Raw genomic sequence first — 22418 nt, forward strand, 5'->3', positions numbered from 1 at the left:
GGCCAAAGATAGCTTAATTTGAACTTTAATAAAAGTAGGGATTTCAAAGACTTGAAACTCATAAAGTACGTTTTAGCCCATGACTTCATAATAGTTTAAAAACATACACGTGGCCAGGCGCAGTGGCTCACGCCTGTAATCCCAGCACTTTGGGAGGCTGAGGCAGGTGGATCATGAGGTCAAGAGATCGAGACCATCCTGGCCAACATGATGAAACCCTGTCTCTACCAAAAATACAAAAATTAGCTAGGCATGGTGCCCCGTGCCTGTAGTCCCAGCTACTCAGGAGGCTGAGTCAGGAGAATCGCTTGAACCCAGGAGGCAGAGGTTGCAGTGAGTCAAAATTGTGCCACTGTACTCCAGCCTGGTGACAGAGCGAGACTCCGTCTCAAAAAAAAAAAAAAAATATATATATATATATATATATAAAACCTGAATTCCTGAATTGTTCACTGCTGTGGTCTGAATATGTCCCCTCAAAATTTATGTGTTGGAAACCTAATCCCCAATGCAACAGTGTTGGGAGGTAAAAGGTCATAAGGGCTCTTCCTCAGGAATGGAAGGGTTTGTGGGGATGCATTCTCCATTCTTCTGCAGTGTGCAGACACAGATTTTTATCCCTCTTGCTTTTCTACCTTCCACCATCTAAGAACAGAGCGAGGACGTCCTCACCAGGTGCCAGCACCTTGATCTTGGACTTCCCAGGCACCAGAACTGTGAGAAATAAATGTCTGTTTTGTTTTGTCTTTTTCTTTTTTTGAGACGGAGTCTTGCTCTGTCATCCAGGCTGGAGTGCAGTGGCGTGATCTCGGCTCACTGCCAGCTCTGCCTCCTGGGTTCACACCATTCTCCTGCCTCAGCCTCCTGAGTAGCTGGGACTACAGGCGCCCGCCACCACGCCCGGCTAATTTTTTTTTTTTTTTTTTTGTATTTTTAATAGAGATGGCATTTCACCGTGTTAGCCAGGATGGTCTCAATCTCCTGACCTCGTGATCCACCTGCCTCAGCCTCCCAAAGTGCTGGGATCACAGGTGTGAGCCACCACACCCGGCCATAAATGTCTGTTCTTTATAGATTAGTCAGATTCAAGAATTCCGACATAGTTGCACTAAACAGACTAAGACATAAATTGGTACTGGGGGAGTAGGGTGTTGCTATAACAAACACCTAAAAATGTAGAAGCGACTTGGAAACAGATAATGGGTAGAAGCTGGAACAGTTTTGAAGCAAATGCTGGAAAATACTTCATTGACATGAATGCCACATGAAGGGTGGTTCTGGCCAGAGCCTGGAGAAAGAAGGGATATAGGGAAGCCTCATTCTTACAGATTACTCGAGTGGTTGCAACAGTGAAGGCTAGTCTGATGAGGTCTCAGACAGAAATGAGGAACAAGGTATTGGAAACTGGAAGAAAGGTTATCTTTCTTATAAGGTGGCAAAGAACTTGGCTGAATCAATGTCTGTGTCCTAGGACCCTATAGAAGGAGAAAAGAGAGAAAGCTAGGAAAGCTAGGTAATTTGGCAGAAGAAATCTCTAAGCAGCAAAACATTCACAATGTTGCGTGACTGCTTCTAACTGCTTATAGTAAAATGGGAGAAGAAAGGATTTAAAGACAATTTATGATTAAAAGGGAAGCAGAACACAAAGATTTGAAAAACTCTCAGTCTGGTTATGTAAAGAATTTTTTAAATGGTTTAGAAGAGAAAACCAAGGGTGTGGCCAAGTGACCATTTGATTTTCAAGGCTGCTTCTGCCGTCACAGGCCTTGAATGCTAGTGCTATGAGGGCAAACCAGCTTAAAGGGACAGGCCCAAGGCACTCTTGGAACCTTGGAGCTCATTGCTTAGGGATGCTTCAGGCCTCTGTTCCCTGGTCACCCTGCTGGTGGCTCAAGCAGGCCCAGGTGTGGCTGGGCTGCAGATCCCAGGGCACAAGCAGTCTACCTTGGTGCTATCCCGGGGGGCTAACTGTAGAGTTGCCGAGTACAAGAGCTGTGGAGTCATGTGTGCCTCTACCTGGATTTCAAAGGATGCTACTTGGAGCCCTATTTGGGCTCCAAGTAGAGTGACCTAGTGGAGTCTTGGAAGCAGGGCCACCAGCACATAGCACCAGCCTGGGAAAGGCACAGGTATTAACTGCAAACCTTCAGAGCTGTGTGGGCTATGTCCAGCAATGCTGTGGAGGCAGGGCCTTCCAGGGCCTTGGAGACCCAGCCCCCAACTCATTGTGTCCAGAAGGTTGGACATGGAGTCAAAGAAGATTATTCTCCAGCCTTAAGATTTAGTGTTGTTTGCCCTGTTTTGGACTTACTTCGGACCAGTGACTTTTTTCTTCTTGTCTGTTTCTCTCTTGCAGCGGGAATGTCTATCCTGTGCTATCCCACCATTGTATTTTGGAAGCACATAGCTTGTTTGATTTTACAGGCTCACAGCTGGAGGGGAATTTGCCTCAGGATGAATCATGCCTTGACTGTCATCCACATCTGGTTTAGATGAGACTGTGGACTTAGACTTTAAAATTGATGCTGGAACAAGTTAAGACTTTTTGGGGCTATTGGGATGGATGCACTTTGCATGTGAGAAGGACATGAATTTTGAGAGCCAATCACTTTCAGAGAACAACAGGGAACCCATTCATTATCTTGAAAACTGAGAAATAGGCTGGGTGCAGTGCTTCATGCCTGTAATCGCAGCACTTTGGGAGGCCGAGGTAGGTGGATCACTTGAGGCCAGGAGTTCAAGACCAGCCTGGCCAACAGGGGTAAACCCCATCTCTACAAAAACTACAAAAATTAGCTGGGCATGGTGGTGGGCGCCTGTAGTCCCAGCAACTTGGGAGGCTGAGGCAGAGAATCACTTGAACCTGGAAGGCTGAGATCATTGAACCTTCTGTGAACCTGGAAGCCAAGATCATGCCACTGCACTCCAGCCTGGGCAATACAGCAAGACTCTGTCTCAAAAAAAAAAAAAAAAAAAAAAAAAAGAAGCTGGGCACAGTGGCTTATGCCTGTAATCCCAGCACTTTAGGAGGCTGAGCCGGGCCGATCACTTAAGGTCAGGAGTTTGAGACCAGCCTGGCCAACACACAATGAAACCCCGTCTCTACTAAAAATACAAAAATTACCCGTGCATTGTGGCAGGTGCCTGTAATACCAGCTACTCAGGAGGCTGAGGTGGGACAATCACTTGAACCTGGGAGATGGAGGTTGCAGTGAGCAAAGATCATGCCTCTGCACTCCAGCCTGGGCAACAGAGTGACACTCTGTCTCAAAAAAAAAAAAACCAAAAAACTGAAACAAAACAAAAGAAGAAAACTGAGAAATAAAAGGAAAGCATCAAGCTGGCTCTTCCTGTATGTACTGTGCCACTGGATAACCAAATAGTGGATGAATAGAATTATAAAATCTCCTTATAAAATTATTTCAGCTAATCAAAGCCAAATGAGTTTTGATTGGGCTTGGTTTTTGTTTTGTTTTGTACTGTTTTTGGTGTTCTTTGGTGAATTAAGAGTATTAACATTTCGTTACCACCAGTGAATTGCTGGATAGAGGCATTGAGCACCACTGGCTACTAACATCAAAAAAGAGACAACCAGAAATGTGGCTCCTAATAAAAAAGTGCAGTGCCACTTGTAGTGTTGTTAAAGGGGTTGAGCCTGAGTTTGAGCAAGCCTCTGGATCCAGCTGCCAGCATGCAGGAAGTGCAGGTGACAGGAACAAGTGAACTCTCCTTCAAGTAATGCGTACTGTCAGCAAAATTCAGACCATGAGAAACTCTGGTCAGATGAGTCAGGGTTTTCAACAAATAAATTGTAAAGAAAAGATAGAGGGGAACCGGCAGATGAAATGAGAATCAAAAGACCTATCAAAGCCACAAACTTGGCCAGGCGCGGTGGCTCACGCCTGTAATCCCAGCAGTTTGGGAGGCTGAGGTGGGCACATTACGAGGTCAGGAGATCGAGACCATGCTGGCTAACAAACGGTGAAACCCCGTCTCTACTAAAAATGTGAAAAAATTAGCCGGGCGTGGTGGTGGGCGCCTGTAGTCCCAGCTACTCGGGAGGCTGAGGCAGGAGAATGGTGTGAACCCGGGAGGCGGAGCTTGCAGTGAGCCAAGATCCTGCCACTGCACTCCAGCCTGGGCGACAAAGCAAGACTCCTTCTCAAAAAAAAAAAAAAAAAAAAAAAAAAATCCACAAACTTAAGGACAAAACTAAAAACTGTGGCCTCTAAAGATGCATACTGAGGTGATAAAACCATAAAGAAATGCTCAGATGTGAATTCTACACAAATCAAGACTGAACTTACTTTTTGAGGAAGGGTTGGAATGGGGGGACACAGAGAGGCTTTTAGGGCGCTGGCAACATTTTGTGTTTGATCCAGGTGGTGGTGAACAGGATACTTGCCTTGTAAAATGATTCTGTAAACTCACATTTGCTTTGTGTGATCTGTGTTTTGTTTCACATGTTTAAAATGTTGGCTAGAGCTATTCTCCGGGTGCTATACAAGCCCAGGGGAGGCACTTAATTTCTGAGGGGAGAGGATAAAGAAAGGTCCTCTGAAAGGTAATATTGGGAAGGCGAGGGTAGGTTGGGAGCAGTGTCAGAGATGAGGCTAGAGAAAGAGACAAGCTCACAACTGATCTTCTGTACTAGGCTTGACCCAGGACTCCATAGGGAACCACTGAGGAATTTTAAGCCAACAAGTGACAAGATCAGATTTGTATTTTAGAAAGATCCCTGGGTGTGGTGGCTCACACCTGTAACATCAGCACTTTGGGAGACCTAGGTGGGCAGATCATGAGGTCAGGAGATTGAGACCATCCTGGCTAATACGGTGAAACCCCATCTCTACTAAAAATACAAAAAATGAACCAGGCATGGTGGCACGTGCCTGTAGTCCCAGCTACCCAGGAGAATCGCTTGAATCCAGGAGGCAGAGGTTGCAGTGAGCCAAGATGGCACCACTGCACTCCAGCCTGGGCAACAGAGGGAGACTCCGTCTCAAAAAAAAAAAAAAGAAGAAGAATCTGTCATAGTAATCCAAACCAAAGAAGTAATTCAGGGACAGGGAGGATAGTGAAGAAAGTATTGATAGGAGAGATTGCTTAAGGAGGCAGAAACACAGGACTTCAGAGAATATTGGGTAGAGAGGGAGGGAAGGAGGGAGAAAAGAAATCAAGGAGGTTTCTCTAGTTCTGTCTTGGGCAGCTAGGTGGAAAATGATGGTGTTACTAACCCAGGAATACAGTACAGGTGGTGGAGCAGGGTTGGGGAGAGATGATAATATATACTATTTAAAAAATGGAGATGATGTTTACATGCAATGATATGCACAGAGCTGAAGCATACAATCCAGTGAGGTTTCTATTTTTTATTTTTTGAGATGGAGTCTCGCTCTGTCACCCAGGGAGTGCAGTGGCACAGTCTTGGCTCACTGCAACCTCTGCCTCCCAGGTTCAAGTGATTGTCCTGCCTCAGCCTACCAAGTAGCTGGGATTACAGGCACACACCATCACGCCTGGATAATTTTTGTGTTTTTAGTAGAAACGGGGTATCACCATGTTGGCCAGGCTGGTCTCAAACTCATGACCTCAGGTGATCCACTCGCCTTGGCCTCCCAAAGTGCTGGGATTATAGGCATGAGCCACCGCACCCAACCTCCAGTGAGGGTTTTTTGGTGTATGCACCCATATAACTAACACACCAGTCAAGATATAAAACATTTCCTTCACCCTAAAGTTCCCTTGTAATCCCTTCCAGTTAATCTCCACCTTGCTGGCAAGCACTGTTGGGTTGTGTTTGTTTTTTGAGACAGGGTTTTGCTGTCGCCCAGGCTGGAGTGCAGAGACACCATCAGCTTATTGTAACCTCAAACTCCTAGACTCAAGGGATTCTCCCACCTCAGCCTCCTGAGTAGCTGGGACTACAGGTGCACACCACCATGCCTGGCAAAAAGTTTTTAACTTTTTTGTAGAGACAGAGTCTTGCTATGTTGTCCAGGCTGATCTCAAACTGGACTCAAGCTGTCCTCCCACCTCAGCTTCCCAAAGTGCTGGCATTACAGGGGTGAGCCACTGTGCCTGGCCTAAGCGCTATTTTGATTTTTATCACCAAGGCTAGTTTTGTCTTTTTTGTTTGTTTTGTTTTGTTTTTTGAGATAAGTGGCTTGCTCTGTCACCCAAGCTTAAGTGCAGTGGCTCAATCCTGTTTCACTGCAGCCTTGATTTCCTGGGCTTAAGTGATCCTCCCACCTCAAGCACCCTAGTAGCTGGAACTACAGGTGTGCGTCACCACACTCAGCTAATTTTTTGTTTTTTGTTTTGTTTTGTTTTTAGAGATGGGGGTCTCAGCATATTACTTAAGCTGGTCTCAAACTCCCGAACTCAAGTAGTCCACCTACCTGGACCTCCCAAAGTGCTGGCATTACAGGCGTCTGCCACTATGTCCAGCCCCAGTGTATTATTTTTGAGGTTCATACATATTCTTGTCTACATCAATGGTTTATCCCTTTTTATTGCTGAATAGTACCCGGTAGTACAAATACACCAGAACTTGTTAATCCACCTTTCTGTTGATGGACATTTGGGTTGTTTCCAGTTTGTTTGTTTGTTTTACTATTATGAATACAGCTGCTGTAAACATTCTTGCCTAAGTCTTTGTAAACACCTATTTTCATTTATCTTGTATAAATAACTAGGAGTGGAATTCCTGGGTCATAGGATGGGTTTGCATTTAACTGTAGAAGAAACTGAAACACTTTTCTAAAGTGATTCTAAGGCCAGACTTGGTGGCTCACATCTGTAATCCCAGCACTTTGGGAGGCCAAGGCGGGCGGATCACTTGAGGTCAGAAGTTTGAGACCAGCGTGGCCAATATGGTGAAACCCTGTCTCTACTAAAAATACAAAAATTAGCCAGGCATGGTGGCATGCACCTGTAGTCCCAGCTACTTGGGAGGCTGAGGCATGAGAATTGCTTGAACCTGGGAGGCAGAGGCCGCAGTGAGCAAAGATCATGGCCACTGCATCCAAAAAAAAAAAGAAAGAAAGACTTCTCTAGGAGTTACTCCATGATTTTTCAACCTATTAGTGAAGGTCTTTTGCCAACTTTGTTTTGTTTTGTCTTTCACTATGTCTTCTCCCCTCTTATTAAACTGTCAGCAACTTGAGCACAGAGACCATGTCTTAATACCAATTTATTAATATTTTCTCTTAGGACCTGTTACATAATAAGGCTTAATAGATGTCTGTCGGATGAGTGAATGAACAAAATTAAACACAGAAGTTAAGTGGAAAATTAGAATAATTTTCATAGCAGGTGATCCCTACTACATCCGATGAAGTCTTGCCTTGAACATGTGTAGCCCAACCTTCAGCCTAGGAACTGCCCCTCCTACCCCACCCCCTCTGTGCCATTCACTGTATTCTGGTATCTCACCTCACAAATGCAAGCCTCTTCAGCAGCGCAGAACTCAAATCTGCCTTCCTGGTGGGACTGCCACTCTGCTTGGGCTCCATCTCTTTACACCATAGTAAGAAAGTGCCTCAGAACGAACGCCAGGATGTTCTTGGCACTCACCTCGTATGTTTCCTTTCTTTCAAAAATCAGTCTTTTTTTTTTTTGAGATGAAGTTTCGCTCTTGTTGTCCAGGCTGGAGTGCGATGGTGTGATCTCAGCTCACTGCAACCTCCGCCTCCCAGGTTCAAGTGATTCTTCTGCCTCAGCCTCCCAAGTAGCTGGGATTACAAGTGTGCACCACCACGCCCAGCTAATTTTGTATTTTTAGCAGAGACAGGGTTTCACCATATTGTTGGTGAGGCTGTTCTTGAACTCTTGACCTCAAGTGATCCACATACCTCGGCCTCCCAAAGTGCTGAGATTACAGGTGTGAGCCACCGCACCCGGCCAAAAATCACAGTCTTGAGCAGCTTGCTGCTCAGTGCCTGAAAACACATATTCACTTGCCTCATATATTTTGTCCAGCTTTGTAGTTGTTTATGGCAGGAAGGGATTATCCAGTTTTAGTTATTCTGTCATGGCCTGAAGTGGAAGTGAGGATTCCATTTTGGATATGATGTTCAGTTTTTGGTATCTATGGAACATCCAGGTAGAAATGTCCAAAAGAGAATTGGATATTCACGTGTGGAGCTTGAAAGATGATTGGGGCTAGACATTTGGATTTTGTAGTCATGCATTTCCAGTGGTAGTTGAAGCCAAGGGAATGGATGTGATTGCTCAGCTACAAAGTGGATAGAGAATGAGTAGAAGAACAATTTTCTCTTAAAAAGCCTGAGAGGCCAGGCGTCATGGCTCATGTCTGTAATCCCAGCACTTTGGGAGGCCAAGATGGGCAGATCACAAGGTTAGGAGTTCAACACCAGCCTAACCAACATGGTAAAACCCCGTCTTTACTAACAATACAAACAAATTAGCTGGGCATGGTGGTGCGCACCTGTAATCCCAGCAACAGCTACTCAGGAGGCTGAGGCAGGAGAATCACTTGAACCTGGGAGACAGAGGTTGCAGTGAGCCGAGATCGTGCCACTGCACTCCGGCCTGGGTGATACAGCGAGACTCTGTCTCCAAAAAAAAAAAAAAAAAAAAAGCCCGAGAATGTATAACTAAAGAAATAAATGAAGAACAGGAAACATCAGTGTCGTAGAAGCTGCCATAAATAAACTGGTGTCCATCTTGGGGAGTGGCAGATGCCAACTTTTCTCTTAGTAAAGTCTCGCTGGTGATCATTAGAGAAGAACCTACTCACCTGGGCTCCAGTATGAATCTGCAGAATTAAAGCCACACCTGTCTTGAGGAAGTTCAACATTTCTTCCAGACAGTCATACATTTGTGCTCCTAGCCTTCTTGGGGCTTCGATAACTGACAAGTATGATTAGCATTTTCATAAAATTGAGAGGATACCCAAGGCCCTAGAGAGGTCAACAATTTGATGAAGGTCAGTTGTTTCTAGTCCTACTTTATTTATTTATTTGTTTATGAAATGGAGTCTCACTCTGTCACCCAGGCTGGAGTGTAGTGAGGCAATCTTGGCTCACTGCAACCTCTACCTCCCAGGTCCAAACGATTCTCCTGCCTCAGCCTCCCAAGTAGCTGGGATTACAGGTGGCCGCGACCACGCCCGGCTAATTTTTGTTTTGTTTTGTTTTGTTTTGAGACAGAGTCCTGCTGTGTCGCCCAGGCTGGAGTGTAGTGGCACGATCTTGGCTCACTGCAACCTCCACCTCCCGGGTTCAGGCAATTCTCCTCTCTCAGCCTCCTGAGTTGCTGGGACTATAGGCGCACACCCCGAAGCCTGGCTAATTTTTTTGTATTTTTGGTAGAGGCAGGGTTTCACTGTATTGGCCAGGCTGGTCTCGAACTCCTGATCTCAGGTGATCCACCTGCCTTGGCATCCCAAAGTGCTGGGATTACAGGCACGAACCACTGCACCCAGCCAAATTTTTGTATTTTTTAGTAGAGACGAGTTTTCACCACGTTGGCCAGGCTGGTCTGGAACTCCTGACCTCAGGTAATCCACCCACCTTGGCCTCCCAAAGTGCTGGGATTATAGGCGTGAGCCACCATGTCCGCTCATAGTCCTACTTTCTAGTTGTCTAGGGACTTGGGTTTCAGACTTGGAAGTTGCTCTAGGTCATCTACTCGGTCCCCTTGTTTTTTAAGTGGGAAAATTGACACTCATAAATGAGAGACCTTGAACTAGGTATAAAAACAAGTAAATGAAGCCAGCTGACATCATCAGGGATATCTGATGGCATTCAAAGGGCAAGGATAAAGCTGAGCTTTGAGAATAGACTGGAGCCATGACCTGCAGTGCTGTAGAAAACCGGACGCCCCTTGCTTCTGCCCTTTTCTCTGCTTTTTTCTGTGTCTCTAATTTATTCTTCTCTCAATGTAGATCAGCTTCTTTTGTCTTGTCTCCTCCTTTGCCCCAGCCTGGGGAAAATGATCACCAGAGGCTATTCCTGAGTTTATAGCTTAGGAAAGAGGCCACTCATTCCCCACCATTCAGGAATAAGGCCAGCCTGATTCTAGAATTGCAACTCCTGTTCTCCTGGGAAAGGTCTCGATGGCCCCTTTAAAACCATCCAGAGTCCAATCAGTAGCAGTCAAGGGGTCGGGGATCCTTTGTTCTACACACACATCTGCTGGGAACCTTACCTCTATAATCATGTGATACAAATCACTGGTAGGGGAGAATAAGATTTTCCAGAAAAAGCAATAGGTAGATGGCTGGGCAGCCAGCCCATAGGGGTTCAGAATAACCAATTAACTGCTCAGGATAACCAATGGCAGAGCCAGGACCAAAACCCACAGCATCTGACTCAGCAGTAGTCTTTCCTGGGGCTGCCCCACATGGGGAAACAGTAATTACTTGATCTGGGAATGAGCAGAGACAGACAGATGGACCGTCACTGCCTCAGTTCTTTCCTAATAGTATGAAGAGATAGAGGTCTCTTCCCTGAGAGTGTAGGGGATCCAGAGCTCTAGGAGCCTAACAGCCAAAGGTAAGTTCCCTCTTAGGAGTCCAGACTCTTCTAGTTGCAAGTCAAAGAAACCCACATCAAACCAGCTTGAGCAAAAGGGGGATTTAGTAGAAGGCCACTGGGATATCCTACAAAATTGAAGGAAGAACTATAGATTCTAAGACATCTTTAAGAATCTGGAATCGGTACTATCAGGACACACACACACACACACACGTGCTTACCTTGTTTTCTTCCTCTTTTTAAAGTGTCGTATTTCTGTTTGGCTTTTATACCACAAGGTTTCCTCCACATGGTGGTGAACCTGGCAGTTCTGGAGTCATATCCTTATAACATCTGACCATAGAGAAAAGAGAGTTTTCCTTGCTAATTCCTGGTAGAAAAATCTAGAGTAGAATTCACATTGAAAGGATGGGTCCTCTGACTGGCTGGGCCTTGTTTATTTGCTCACCCTTGGGCTCAGGAGATGGCAGGGGGTATTTTAAGAAAGGGACTGGAGGCAGGGTGCGGTGCCTCACACTTGTAATCCCAGCACTTTGGGAAGCCAAGCCGGGCAGATCACCTGAGGTTGGGAGTTTGAGACCAGCCTAACCAACATGGAGAAACCTGGTCTCTACTAAAAATACAAAATTACCCAGGTGTGGTAGTGCATGCCTGTAACCCCAGCTACTTGGGAGGCTGAGGCAGGAGAACTGCTTGAATCTGGGAGGCGGAGGTTGTGGCGAGGTCGAGATCGCGCCACTTACACTCTAGCCTGGGCAACAAGAGTGAAACTCCATCTGAAAAAAAAAAATTTAAAGGGGGACTGGTAAGTAGGGTAGACAGAGATCTCTTTTGTTTTGTGTCTGTCTCCTAGGTGACCATGGAGGCTGGTGGCCTGCCCTTGGAGCTATGGCGCATGATCTTAGCCTACTTACACCTTCCCGACCTGGGCCGCTGCAGCCTGGTATGCAGGGCCTGGTATGAACTGATCCTCAGTCTCGACAGCACCCGCTGGCGGCAGCTGTGTCTGGGTTGCACCGAGTGCCGCCATCCCAATTGGCCCAACCAGCCAGATGTGGAGCCTGAGTCTTGGAGAGAAGCCTTCAAGCAGCATTACCTTGCCTCCAAGACATGGACCAAGAATGCCTTGGACTTGGAGTCTTCCGTCTGCTTTTCTCTATTCCGCCGGAGGAGGGAACGACGTACCCTGAGTGTTGGGCCAGGCCATGAGTTTGACAGCCTGGGCAGTGCCTTGGCCATGGCCAGCCTGTATGACCGAATTGTGCTCTTCCCAGGTGTGTACGAAGAGCAAGGTGAAATCATCCTGAAGGTGCCCGTGGAGATTGTAGGGCAGGGGAAGTTGGGTGAAGTGGCCCTGCTGGCCAGCATTGATCAGCACTGCTCAACCACACGCCTGTGCAACCTTGTCTTCATGCCAGCCTGGTTCTCACCCATCATGTATAAGGTGGGTGTCCACATCAATAGACGGCCTTTCTAGTCCTGACCCCAGGGGCTTGGCCTCTTTTCTGGGTTTTTCATCCCTTTTTTGGTTGGAATTGAAAGTTAAGAGTTATTATTATACTCATACTCCTCTGAGTGCTGAACCAGTTGAGAAACAGGCACAGTGATCAGTAGAGCTTAGAATCTACAGTTCTTCCTTCAATTTTGTGGGATATCCCAGTGGCCTTCTACTAAATCCCCCTTCTGCTTTATTCCTGGTAAAGCTGTATTTAAAAATGGCTTGCGCTTGGAACCAAAATTCTTTTGCACCTCTTCCCTTTCCAGCTGGACCAACTGGAGCCACCAGTGGAGCAGCTAGGCGGGAAAACCGGGTTCTGGGAGCATGCCACTTGGTGACAGGAAGCAGAGAGCACATTAGCTGCTCATGGAGGCAGGCCCGAGCGAGAGCCACAGAGGAAAAAGGCTATACAGGACTAGTCACCTTCAGCACATGAACCCCACACCCTGTATGGGATCAAGGGAGGGCAGGCTTTTACCATGATTTGCTAATTCTCAAGGGCGATGGTGAGAAGGTCAGGAAATATTTGTCCAACACATTCCATCCGTGAACGCAGAGCCAGAAGATGGTTCAAAGTAAAGCAGGTATCCAGGTGTTGGTAGTTCCTGGCAGAACAGTCTATAGCTTATGCATTGCCTAGAAACTTGGATTATGTAGGCAGTCAATAAAAATTACATTGCTTTCCTGCCTGCTCATAAAAAATAAAAGATTTTTGGGCCGGGCGCGGTGGCTGAAGCCACCCAGCACTTTGGAAGGCCAAGACGGGTGGATCATGAGGTCAGGAGATTGAGACCATCCTGGCTAACACGGTGAAACCCCGTCTCTACTAAAAAAAAAATACAAAAAAATAGCCGGGCGAGGTGGCGGGCGCCTGTAGTCCCAGCTACTCGGGAGGCTGAGGCAGGAGAATGGCGTGAACCCGGGAGGCGGGGCTTGCAGTGAGCTGAGATCCGGCCACTGCACTCCAGCCTGGGCGACAGAGCAAGACTCCGTCTCAAAAAAAAATAAAATAAAATAAAAGATTTTTGGCCGGGCGCAGTGGCTCACACCTGTAATCTCAGCACTTTGGGAGGCGAAGGCAGGCGGATCACCTGAGGTCAGGAGTTTGAGACCAACATGGTGAAACTCCGTCTCTACTAAAAATACAATAGCGGGGCATGGTGGCAGGCACCTGTAATCCCAGCTACTCAGGACACTGAGGCAGGAGAATCGCTTGAACCCTGGAGGCGGCGGTAACAGTGAGCTGAGATCCTGCCATCACACTCCAGCCTGGGGGGACAAGAGTGAGACTTCGTCTCAAAAAAAAAACAGGGCCGGGCGCGGTGGCTCAAGCCTGTAATCCCAACACTATGGGAGGCCGAGATGGGCGAATCACGAGGTCAGGAGATCAAGACCATCCTGGCTAACACAGTGAAACCCGTCTCTACTAGAAATACAAAAAAAAATTAGCCTGGCGAGGTGGCAGGCACCTGTAGTCCCAGCTACTCTGGAGGTTGAGGCAGGAGAATGGCGTGAACCCGGGAGGCAGAGCTTGCAGTGAGCTGAGATCCGGCCACTGCACTCCAGCCTGGGCGACAGAGCAAGACTCTGTCTCAAAAAAAAAAAACTATATATATATATGTGTGTATATATATATAAGATTTTTTTAGTATATTGTCATTATTACCAATAACAATTGTCTCTCATGTTTGTAATGATCCTTATACCACTGGTCATTTATAACAGACATATGTCATATGCATGCCATATGCCTTATAGCCATTATCTCATGGGTTCCTCTCCACATGTCTATGAGATAGGTAATGTCATCTGATTTTATAGATGAGGAAACAGAGGCTCAGCAAGATTAAGTGCCATATCAAGGTCTCAGACTTAGTAAGATCCAAAGCCTATTCATAATCTAGGTGACTTTCCATCTGTCACCTCATTGGACCCCCACAGCAAACATTTGTGTAGATGAAGTAGATGTGGTATCCCTATTTTGCAAATGAGGGCTACTGAAGGTCAGAGATGGTAAGTAACTTTCTCAAGTGGGTAATTAGGGAAGTTAGATCCCAAGTTCAGGCCTTCTTTTTTTTTTTTTTTTTTTTGTGAGACGGAGTCTGGCTCTGTCGCCCAGGCTGGCCCAGGCTGGAGTGCGGTGGCCGGATCTCAGCTCACTGCAAGCTCCGCCTCCCAGGTTTACCCCATTCTCCTGCCTCCGCCTCCCAAGTAGCTGGGACTACAGGCGCCCGCCTCGTCGCCCGGCTAGTTTTTTGTATTCTTTAGTAGAGACGGGGTTTCACCGTATTAGCCAGGATGGTCTCGATCTCCTGACCTTGTGATCCGCCCGTCTCGGCCTCCCAAAGTGCTGGGATTACAGGCTTGAGCCACCGCGCCCAGCAAGCCTTCTTATCTAAATGCTTATAAAATTACATCATGCTATGTTCCCTAAAAGCTTAAAAGCCTGCGTTTTAGCCCTAGAGTATTTCAGAAGAACTGATGAACTTCCCTGGTGCTGCTCTGCAGGCCCAGGAGAATTTGTTTCTAGAAAGAAACAATGTTCCAGACCCTTCACATTTTGTAATACATTTATTCTTAGAGTAATATTTTGATTTCAGCCTCTACTTCTCCCTCAGAAGTACAACCATAGATCCTCAAGGGATGAGGCCTGGCATTAGACTTGTTCGTAGCCTGCACTCTGGCTTAGCGCTTAGCATATAACATACGTTAGTTAGTATTCAGTCCATGATTGTTTTTCAGCTAAAGGAGGCACGGGGGCCTGGGATGGTCTTGCCTGAAAAATGCAAAGGCCAAGGCGATTTCACAGCAGTTTTCAGTGACTTCCAAGGAGAACCTTAGCAGTGGCTCTGCATCTCCAGAGAGCTGGCTTTTATCTTTAGAGAGAAAATGCATTTAAATAGCAAGGAAAAATTAGGTCAGCCATAAGGAAGAACTTAGAGAAGTTAAGGGGGCTTAAATTCTGGGACAATCTGTCAAAGGTCACTGCTAGAGAATTTTAAAAATTGTTCAAAAAACGTCTGGATTATTAAATAGAATCATGAGATAGTCCCTCATTTGATGGTTCAGATACATCTGATGAAATACGTATGAAATCCAGAATCAGTTCTTTTTCAGGAATAGAGAGTGAATGGGCCTCACCAAGACTGCTTCTCAGTCGGGCCCAGAGAGCCGAGGGGCCCAAATGAATTAGGTAGGAGAGTTTGGCACTGCCCTGTCTCCACCCCAGACTCTTGAGGACACTCTGCTCCTTGTGTCCCTGACCCCAGATGATAATAACTGACTTTGACTGAGTGCCAAGTTTGTGCCTAGCATAGTGCTTTGTGAACTAGTGAGCTCCATGCTGCAGACAAGGAAACTGAGGCTTAAAGAGGTGAAGTCATTTGTCCAAGATAACACTTGCAGTCAACCCCCAGAGCCCGTGCTTTTTTTTTTTTTTTTTTTGACACTGAGTCTCGCTCTGTCACCCAGGCTGGAGTGCACTGGCGCGATCTCGACTCACTGCAACCTCTGCCTCTCAGGCTCAAGCTATTCTCGTGCCTCAGCCTTCCAAGTAGCTAGGACTATAGGCGCACGCCACCACGCCCAGCTAATTTTTGTATTTTTAGTGGAGATGAGGTTTCACCATGTTGACAGGCTGGTCTCAAACTCCTGACCTCAAGTGATCTGCCCATCTTGGCCTTCCAACGTGCTGGAACTACAGGCATGAGCCACCACACGTGGCAGAGCTCATGCTTTAAACTACTGTTCAGTGCTTCCTGGCGATGGCAGTATACTTTGTCCCCTCTCTTTAGAGACATATTTTGCTGTGCACCACATGCATCAGTTGCCATACAGAACTCTTTGCCAGCACATGTGGCCAGGCCTCTCTCACTGCCTGTCCCAGCCCTGGCGCATGGCTTGAGACTTGAGGTTTTAGGAGGAGTCATGATACAGTGTGAACTTCTCTGCCATCATCTACTTGTCTCCCTTCCTTTGAGATTAGAAGGATGGAGGTGCAGGCAGCTCCCGTTTCCCTCCCTCTCTGATGCAGAGCAGCTCCCCAGTTCCTTTTGGAAACAGCTGACGTCCAGACCCCAGTGGGGAGGGGAAGATGATCAGCAGAACAAATGGCCTTTCCATGTTCTACCCTCCTTAAAGGGCAGCTAGAGTCCAAAACAAATCTCATCCCTCTTACAGCCATTTTCTTCTTTTCATTCCCCAGACAACATCAGGTCATGTCCAGTTTGACAACTGCAACTTTGAGAATGGGCACATCCAGGTCCACGGTCCGGGTACTTGCCAAGTGAAGTTCTGTACCTTCAAAAACACTCATATCTTCCTGCACAATGTGCCCCTGTGTGTCCTGGAAAACTGTGAATTTGTGGGCAGCGAAAACAACTCTGTGACTGTTGAGGGTCACCCATCTGCAGATAAGAACTGGGCCTACAAGTATCTACTAGGGCTTATCAAGTCCTCGCCCACTTTTCTCCCCACAGAGGACTCTGACTTTTTAATGTCCCTGGACCTAGAGAGCCGGGACCAGGCCTGGAGCCCAAAGACCTGTGACATTGTTATCGAGGGCAGCCAGAGCCCTACCAGCCCAGCCTCTAGCTCCCCAAAGCCAGGCTCCAAGGCTGGCTCACAGGAGGCAGAAGTGGGTAGTGATGGTGAAAGGGTGGCCCAGACTCCAGACAGCAGCGATGGAGGCCTGAGTCCCAGCGGTGAGGATGAAGATGAGGACCAGCTGATGTACAGACTATCCTATCAAGTGCAGGGCCCACGCCCTGTATTGGGGGGCTCATTTCTGGGCCCACCTCTACCAGGAGCATCCATTCAGCTGCCCAGCTGCCTAGTGCTGAACTCACTGCAGCAGGAGCTGCAGAAGGACAAGGAGGCCATGGCGCTGGCCAACTCTGTGCAGGGCTGCCTCATCCGCAAGTGCCTCTTCCGGGATGGGAAGGGAGGCGTCTTCGTCTGCTCCCACGGCAGAGCCAAGATGGAAGGAAACATCTTCCGGAACCTGACTTACGCAGTGCGGTGTATACATAATAGCAAGGTGCTGTCATGACTTTAGATTGGTCAGGGGGCTCCTGTGGCTATATGTAGGAAGGGTTTGATGGGGCTATTTTGCATTTTAAAAATAATTTTCTTTAAACTTATTCACACACACTTGACGTCATGTCCATCATCTGATTTGGAAAGGGCAGAAACAGTTTTTCTCATTTCACAGAAAAAGAGGCCTAGAGAGAAAACGTGGTTCACTCAGGGTCACATAGCAAGTTAGGCAGAATTGAGACTAGAAATGTGGGTCTCCTGCCTGTTTTCACTAAGTCACGCAGCTCACCCATGTCGGAGTAGGAGAAACAAAGTCTCTGGCCTGAATAAGAGAAAATTCAGGGAGATGTGATTACTGCCTTCACTCCAAACTGGAGTAGGGTTGTTGAGAAGGCTTCCCAGCAGAGGAAATGTGTGTGCTGGGTACAATGAGTAGAAGGTCCAGAGAAAATTGGACACATGTGATGAGAAGGGGTGGAGAGTGAGGGTGTCCCAGCAGCAGGAACATCCTGTGCCAGGGCCTGGGTGTGAGGTTGAATTCAACCATGCAGTGGGGGTAGGTTGAAGGATGAAGCTGGGGGTGAGTAAAAACTACTTTACCCAGGCCTGGAATCCCCCGTAAGACATTTGGACCTTATGCTAAGAACAGTCCTTCTAGCCACTGCTGCAATCAGCACCTTATATGTGCTGGGACTTAGGGCACCACAGGACAATCTGCAAATCCTGTAAATGGCTGATGACAGGAAGGCCTTCCGAAGGGAAAGACAGCCCATGCAGAAGAAAGCATGGCATAGCACCTAGGTTCGAGTCTCACCTCTCCACTAACTCACTGTAAACATGACCTTCACTTCTGTAAAATGGAAATAAGCATCCCTATTTTTCTCCTCTCACTGGCTGTTGGAGGTCCCATGCCGGAAGTACTCAAACTAAAGAACATTGTACAAAGGTCACTCATGAGTGTTGCAGGCTTCTAAAATGGTTCATAGCAATCGCATTTTAATTAATTTAAATTTAATTGTGTTTTCCTCAGCCCACTTCCAAAGAGGATTTCAGGTGATGTTACTTTGAAAGCATAATGCAAGACTGCTGTACACAGAATAAAAGAAAATGGCCAAATAAAAAGGGAAAGGTGATAGCTTTGCTGTCGTGAGCACCATGATGAAAGGATCTGGTTGAAGCCCTCAAGGAAGGCATTCTTCCTTGCATAGTTATTGAGAATATGGCTTTGTAGTTAAATTCTGGCTCTGCCCCTTAAGTCCTGTGGACTAATGTTACTGCCTTTCTCCGGGACGCTTTGAGGATTAGCTAAGGTCACAAATATGAAGTGCTTAGCAGTGTGCCTGTTATATAGCAAGTGCTTGATAAATGTTTTAATTGACTTATTTTTTTAAGATTACTGCAGTCCAGTTTGAGAGGCCCTATGATAGAGGTAAAACATGGGTGGCATAAAAGCCCAGAAAAGTGGGTACCTGACCCAGCCTCGAGGAACCACAGATGGTTTCTTGGAGGAATGGTGCCTGGACTGAGCTGCCCGAAAGAAGAATAAGAGTTGGCAGGGACCGGGCGCGGTGGCTCACGCCTGTAATCCTAGCACTTTGGGAGGCCGAGACGGCCAGATCACGAGGTCAGGAGATCAAGACCATCCTGCCTAACACGGTGAAACCCCGTCTCTACTAAAAATGCAAAAAAATTAGCCGGGCATGGTGGCGGGCGCCTGTAGTCCCAGCTACTCGAGAGGCTGAGGCAGGAGAATGGCATGAACCCGGGAGGCGGAGCTTGCAGTTAGCCAAGATCGTGCTACTGCACTCCAGCCTGGGCGGCAGAGCAAGACTCTGTCTCAAAAAAAAAAAAGTTGGCAGGGTGAAGATGCTAGGCAAAGGAGGTGTGTGTGAAGGCCCAGAAGTGAGGGGAGACGCACCCTTTCACCCTTTCAAGCAAGGCCTTGATCCTTGCTCCTCCGCAGAAGGCTGTCACCTCTCTGTCCTCTAGAACATCCCAGGAGAGTAAAGGCTGGCAGGAGGAGCCTGATTGCTTGAGGCTCCAAGAAGAAAGGTGTCGGCCGGGTGCCGTGGCTCAAGCCTGTAATCCTAGCACTTTGGGAGGCCGGGGCGGGCGGATTGCCTGAGCTCAGGAGTTCGAGACCAGCCTGGGCAACACGGTGAAACCCCATCTCTACTAAAATACAAAAAAAAAAAAAAACAAAAAAAAAAAAACAAATAGCCGGACATGGTAGTGGGCACCTGTAGTCCCAGCTACTCCAGAGGCTGAGGCAGGAGAATTGCTTGACCCTGGGAGGTGGAGGTTGCAGTGAAAGCCAAGATCGCGCCACTGCCCTCCAGCCTGGGTGACAAAGCAAGACTCCATCTCCAAAAAAAAAAAAAGAAAAGAAAAGTCTCACTGACTGTGATTTTCTTCTTTATGTGTCATAAATTTTAGTTAGAAGTCAGATAGCTCGTGTAGGACAGTGGCGACTGAGGTCAGTAATACTTTGTTTGGAAATGGGCACACCTCTTCTTTTGCCTGGCTTTTAGGGGGTCTATCTAGTTAGGAGCTGAGCCCGTTTGAATTATGGTGATAATAGGATTATCCTCGGCTTCCCGTAGGCTTCAGCTCTTTCCAGCATTACCTCGTGCTACTTTCTCCGCTTCAGGTCGTCCTTTGCAGCCGCTCCTCAGAGGTGATCTCTCGCTGCTCTCGCCCTCCCCCAGCAGTAGACTGCCATTATTTATCACCCTGCATCATGGCAGGATTTCTCTCTTGTCCTGGGTCATCCTTAGTCTAGGTAGGTGCTGTGACTGTGGTCTTGAGAGCAGGACTTTTTCAGTGACCCTGGCTCCACCCCAGCACTAGGGGACCTCTGATGATCTGGGCCTAAGTCGCTTTCCTCCCGACACCCCTAGAGATAGAGTTTTTCCCCCTGTTTCTCGATGCGAAAGGTTTGTTCTGTAAGAAAATTAGGGGGAAAGAACACATGAGGGACTTAATGCCTCTCTCACTTTTGTCCCCAGCCTGCATCAGGAGGGTGCTTTCTCCAGTCTCTCATCTGCCCCCAGTTTTCTCCATGAGCACCTAGTGAAGGCCAGAGAGAAGTGAACAGGTGCAGCTACTCCGAGAGTTTCTGCACTCACACTAGCTCACAGCTGACCTTTAACAGTGCATTGAAAATGTTAGCTGAGTTCTCCTCACTGGCTTGTGTGACACATGCAGCCCTGCATTCAGCAGGGAAGTGCTCAGGCCTCATCTCCTTGGAGGTGCCTGTCTTTTTGCAGCATTCAGGCTAGCTAGTTGTCCTGCAGCCTCAGCTCTGATGGGTTCCAAAAAGGCTATGTTTGTGTATATCATCATCTTTCTACTTTCTCCATCCTAAGCAGAAGCTGAAATCTTACAATTTATACTCTTGTTCTACTTTAGTCTTCACAGAATTTCATCTTAATGCAATATATTATTAGTAGTACACAATTTATAATAATATATTTTATTATTAATCTATAATTATTTAAGACAACATAGATAGATGTATTCCAGATTTTTATATATTATCATGCTTTGGTATCCGTGGGGGCTTGGTTCCAGGACACTAAAATCCACAGATGCTCAAATCCCTTATATAAAATGGTGTAGTATTTGCACATAACCTGCACACATCCTCCCACACTTTAGTCATCTCTAGATTACTTATAATACCCAATACGATGCAAATACTATGTAAATAGATCTTCTACTGAGTTTTTTTTTGTTTGTTGGTGGGTTGGGTTTTTTTTGTTTTTTGTTTTTTGTTTTATTATTGAGACGGAGTCTCCACTGTGTAGAGTGCAGTGGTGCGATCTCAGATCACTGCAACCTCCGCCTCCTGGGTTCAAGCGATTCTCCTGCCCCAGCCTCCCAAGTAGCTGGAACTACAGGCATGAGCCACCATGCCCAGCTAATTTTTTGTATTTTCAGCAGAGATGGGTTTTCACCATGTTGGCCAGGCTGGTCTCAAACTCCTGACCTCAGGTGATCTGCCCGCCTCAGCCTCCCAAAGTGCTGGGATTACAGGCATGAGCCACTGCATCCGGCCTATACTTTTTTTTTTTTAATTCAGTTTTATTTTATTTTTGAGAAGGGTCTCACTCTGTCGCCCAGACTGGAATACAGCGGCACAATCTCAGCTCACTGCAACCTCTGCCTCCCTGATTCAAGCGATTCTCCTGCCTTAGCCTCCTGAGTAGCTGGGACTACAGGCGTCTGCCACCATGCCTGGCTAATTTTTGTATTTTTAGTAGAAACGAGGTTTCACTATGTTGGCCAGGCTGGTCTCAAACTCCTGACCTCAAGTGATCCGCTCACCTCGGCCTCCCAAAGTGCTGAGATTACAGACATGAGCCATCACACCTGGCCTGTTTTTTAATAATTTTTAAAATTATTTTTAATAATTTAATTTCAATCCACAGTTGGTTGAATCCATGGATGTGGAACCCACAGATATTGGGAGCCAACTGTGCTTATTAAATATAAAAAGAAAATGTCATTGGAAATATATCCCTTTATTAGCAGGTTGCTGGGTTATGGTACCTTGTTTGAAGGAGGCTTTGTTATACCAATATTTCTAATCATCCCTTGGTTTGGAGTCTCAGTAGTTTTCCACCCCAGGGTGACACACCATGAAAGATTTAGGATGTGGAAGAACAGGTCTTCGTTTTATAAAGTGGAAGGGAAGGTGGGAACGGAGAACCTGTGTGGTACCTTACTGTCCATGCCATCTCAGACAAGTGGATTTTAGTGGCGGTGCACTGGAAGTGGTGGACCTGGAACTTTATTTCATTAAAAGTAGTTGCACCCTTGACCCCTGGGGAAATCTTCACGCAACCTTAGTGCATGTAGAGTTTGAAGACCACTCAATCCCATCTTCCCCTAAGCGTCCTTTCTATCCCATCATCCAGCTGTGCTGCTTGCAGGTTCTGAATACGGAGCACAGGGCCATGCTTTGGTCCAGGTTTTAGTTAAAGGACCAGTGTGGGCCAGGTGTGGTGGCTCATGCCTGTAATGCCAGCAGTTTGGGAGGCCACGGTGGGAGGATCGCTTGAGCCCAAGAGTTCCAGACCAGTCTGGGCAACATAGTGAGATTCCATCTCTACAAAAAATAGAAAAATTAAAAACAAAATTACTACAGCCCACATCCATAGTAAAAATAAAAATAAACAAAAATTCAAAAATTAGCCTGCAGTCCCAGCTATTTGGGAGGCTGAGGTGGGGAGGATCACTTGAGCCTGGGAAGTGGAGGTTGCAGTGAGCCAAGATTGTGCCACTGTACTCCAGCCTGGGCAACAGAACAAGACCCTGTCTCAAAAAAAAAAACGACAACAACAAAAATAACACCAATGTGAGACTGTTAAGGA

The 22418-nt window shown here is 46.9% G+C and overlaps 1 protein-coding gene across 1 annotated transcript in view; it reads left to right on the forward strand.

The window, feature by feature from the left end:
* FBXO10 (F-box protein 10) overlaps positions 1–22418 on the forward strand; it is a 68399-nt gene that overhangs the window by 23667 nt on the left and 22314 nt on the right. Inside the window, exons 2-3 of the mRNA XM_033238065.1 lie at positions 11359–11949; positions 16208–17041. Coding sequence (XP_033093956.1) covers positions 11359–11949; positions 16208–17041 — 1425 coding nt within the window. The remainder of the gene's footprint in view (positions 1–11358; positions 11950–16207; positions 17042–22418) is intronic.

This window comes from Trachypithecus francoisi, unplaced genomic scaffold (genome assembly GCF_009764315.1).
Source record: "Trachypithecus francoisi isolate TF-2019V2 unplaced genomic scaffold, Tfra_2.0 Lachesis_group16, whole genome shotgun sequence".
In the NCBI taxonomy this organism is placed as follows: Eukaryota; Metazoa; Chordata; class Mammalia; order Primates; family Cercopithecidae; genus Trachypithecus; species Trachypithecus francoisi.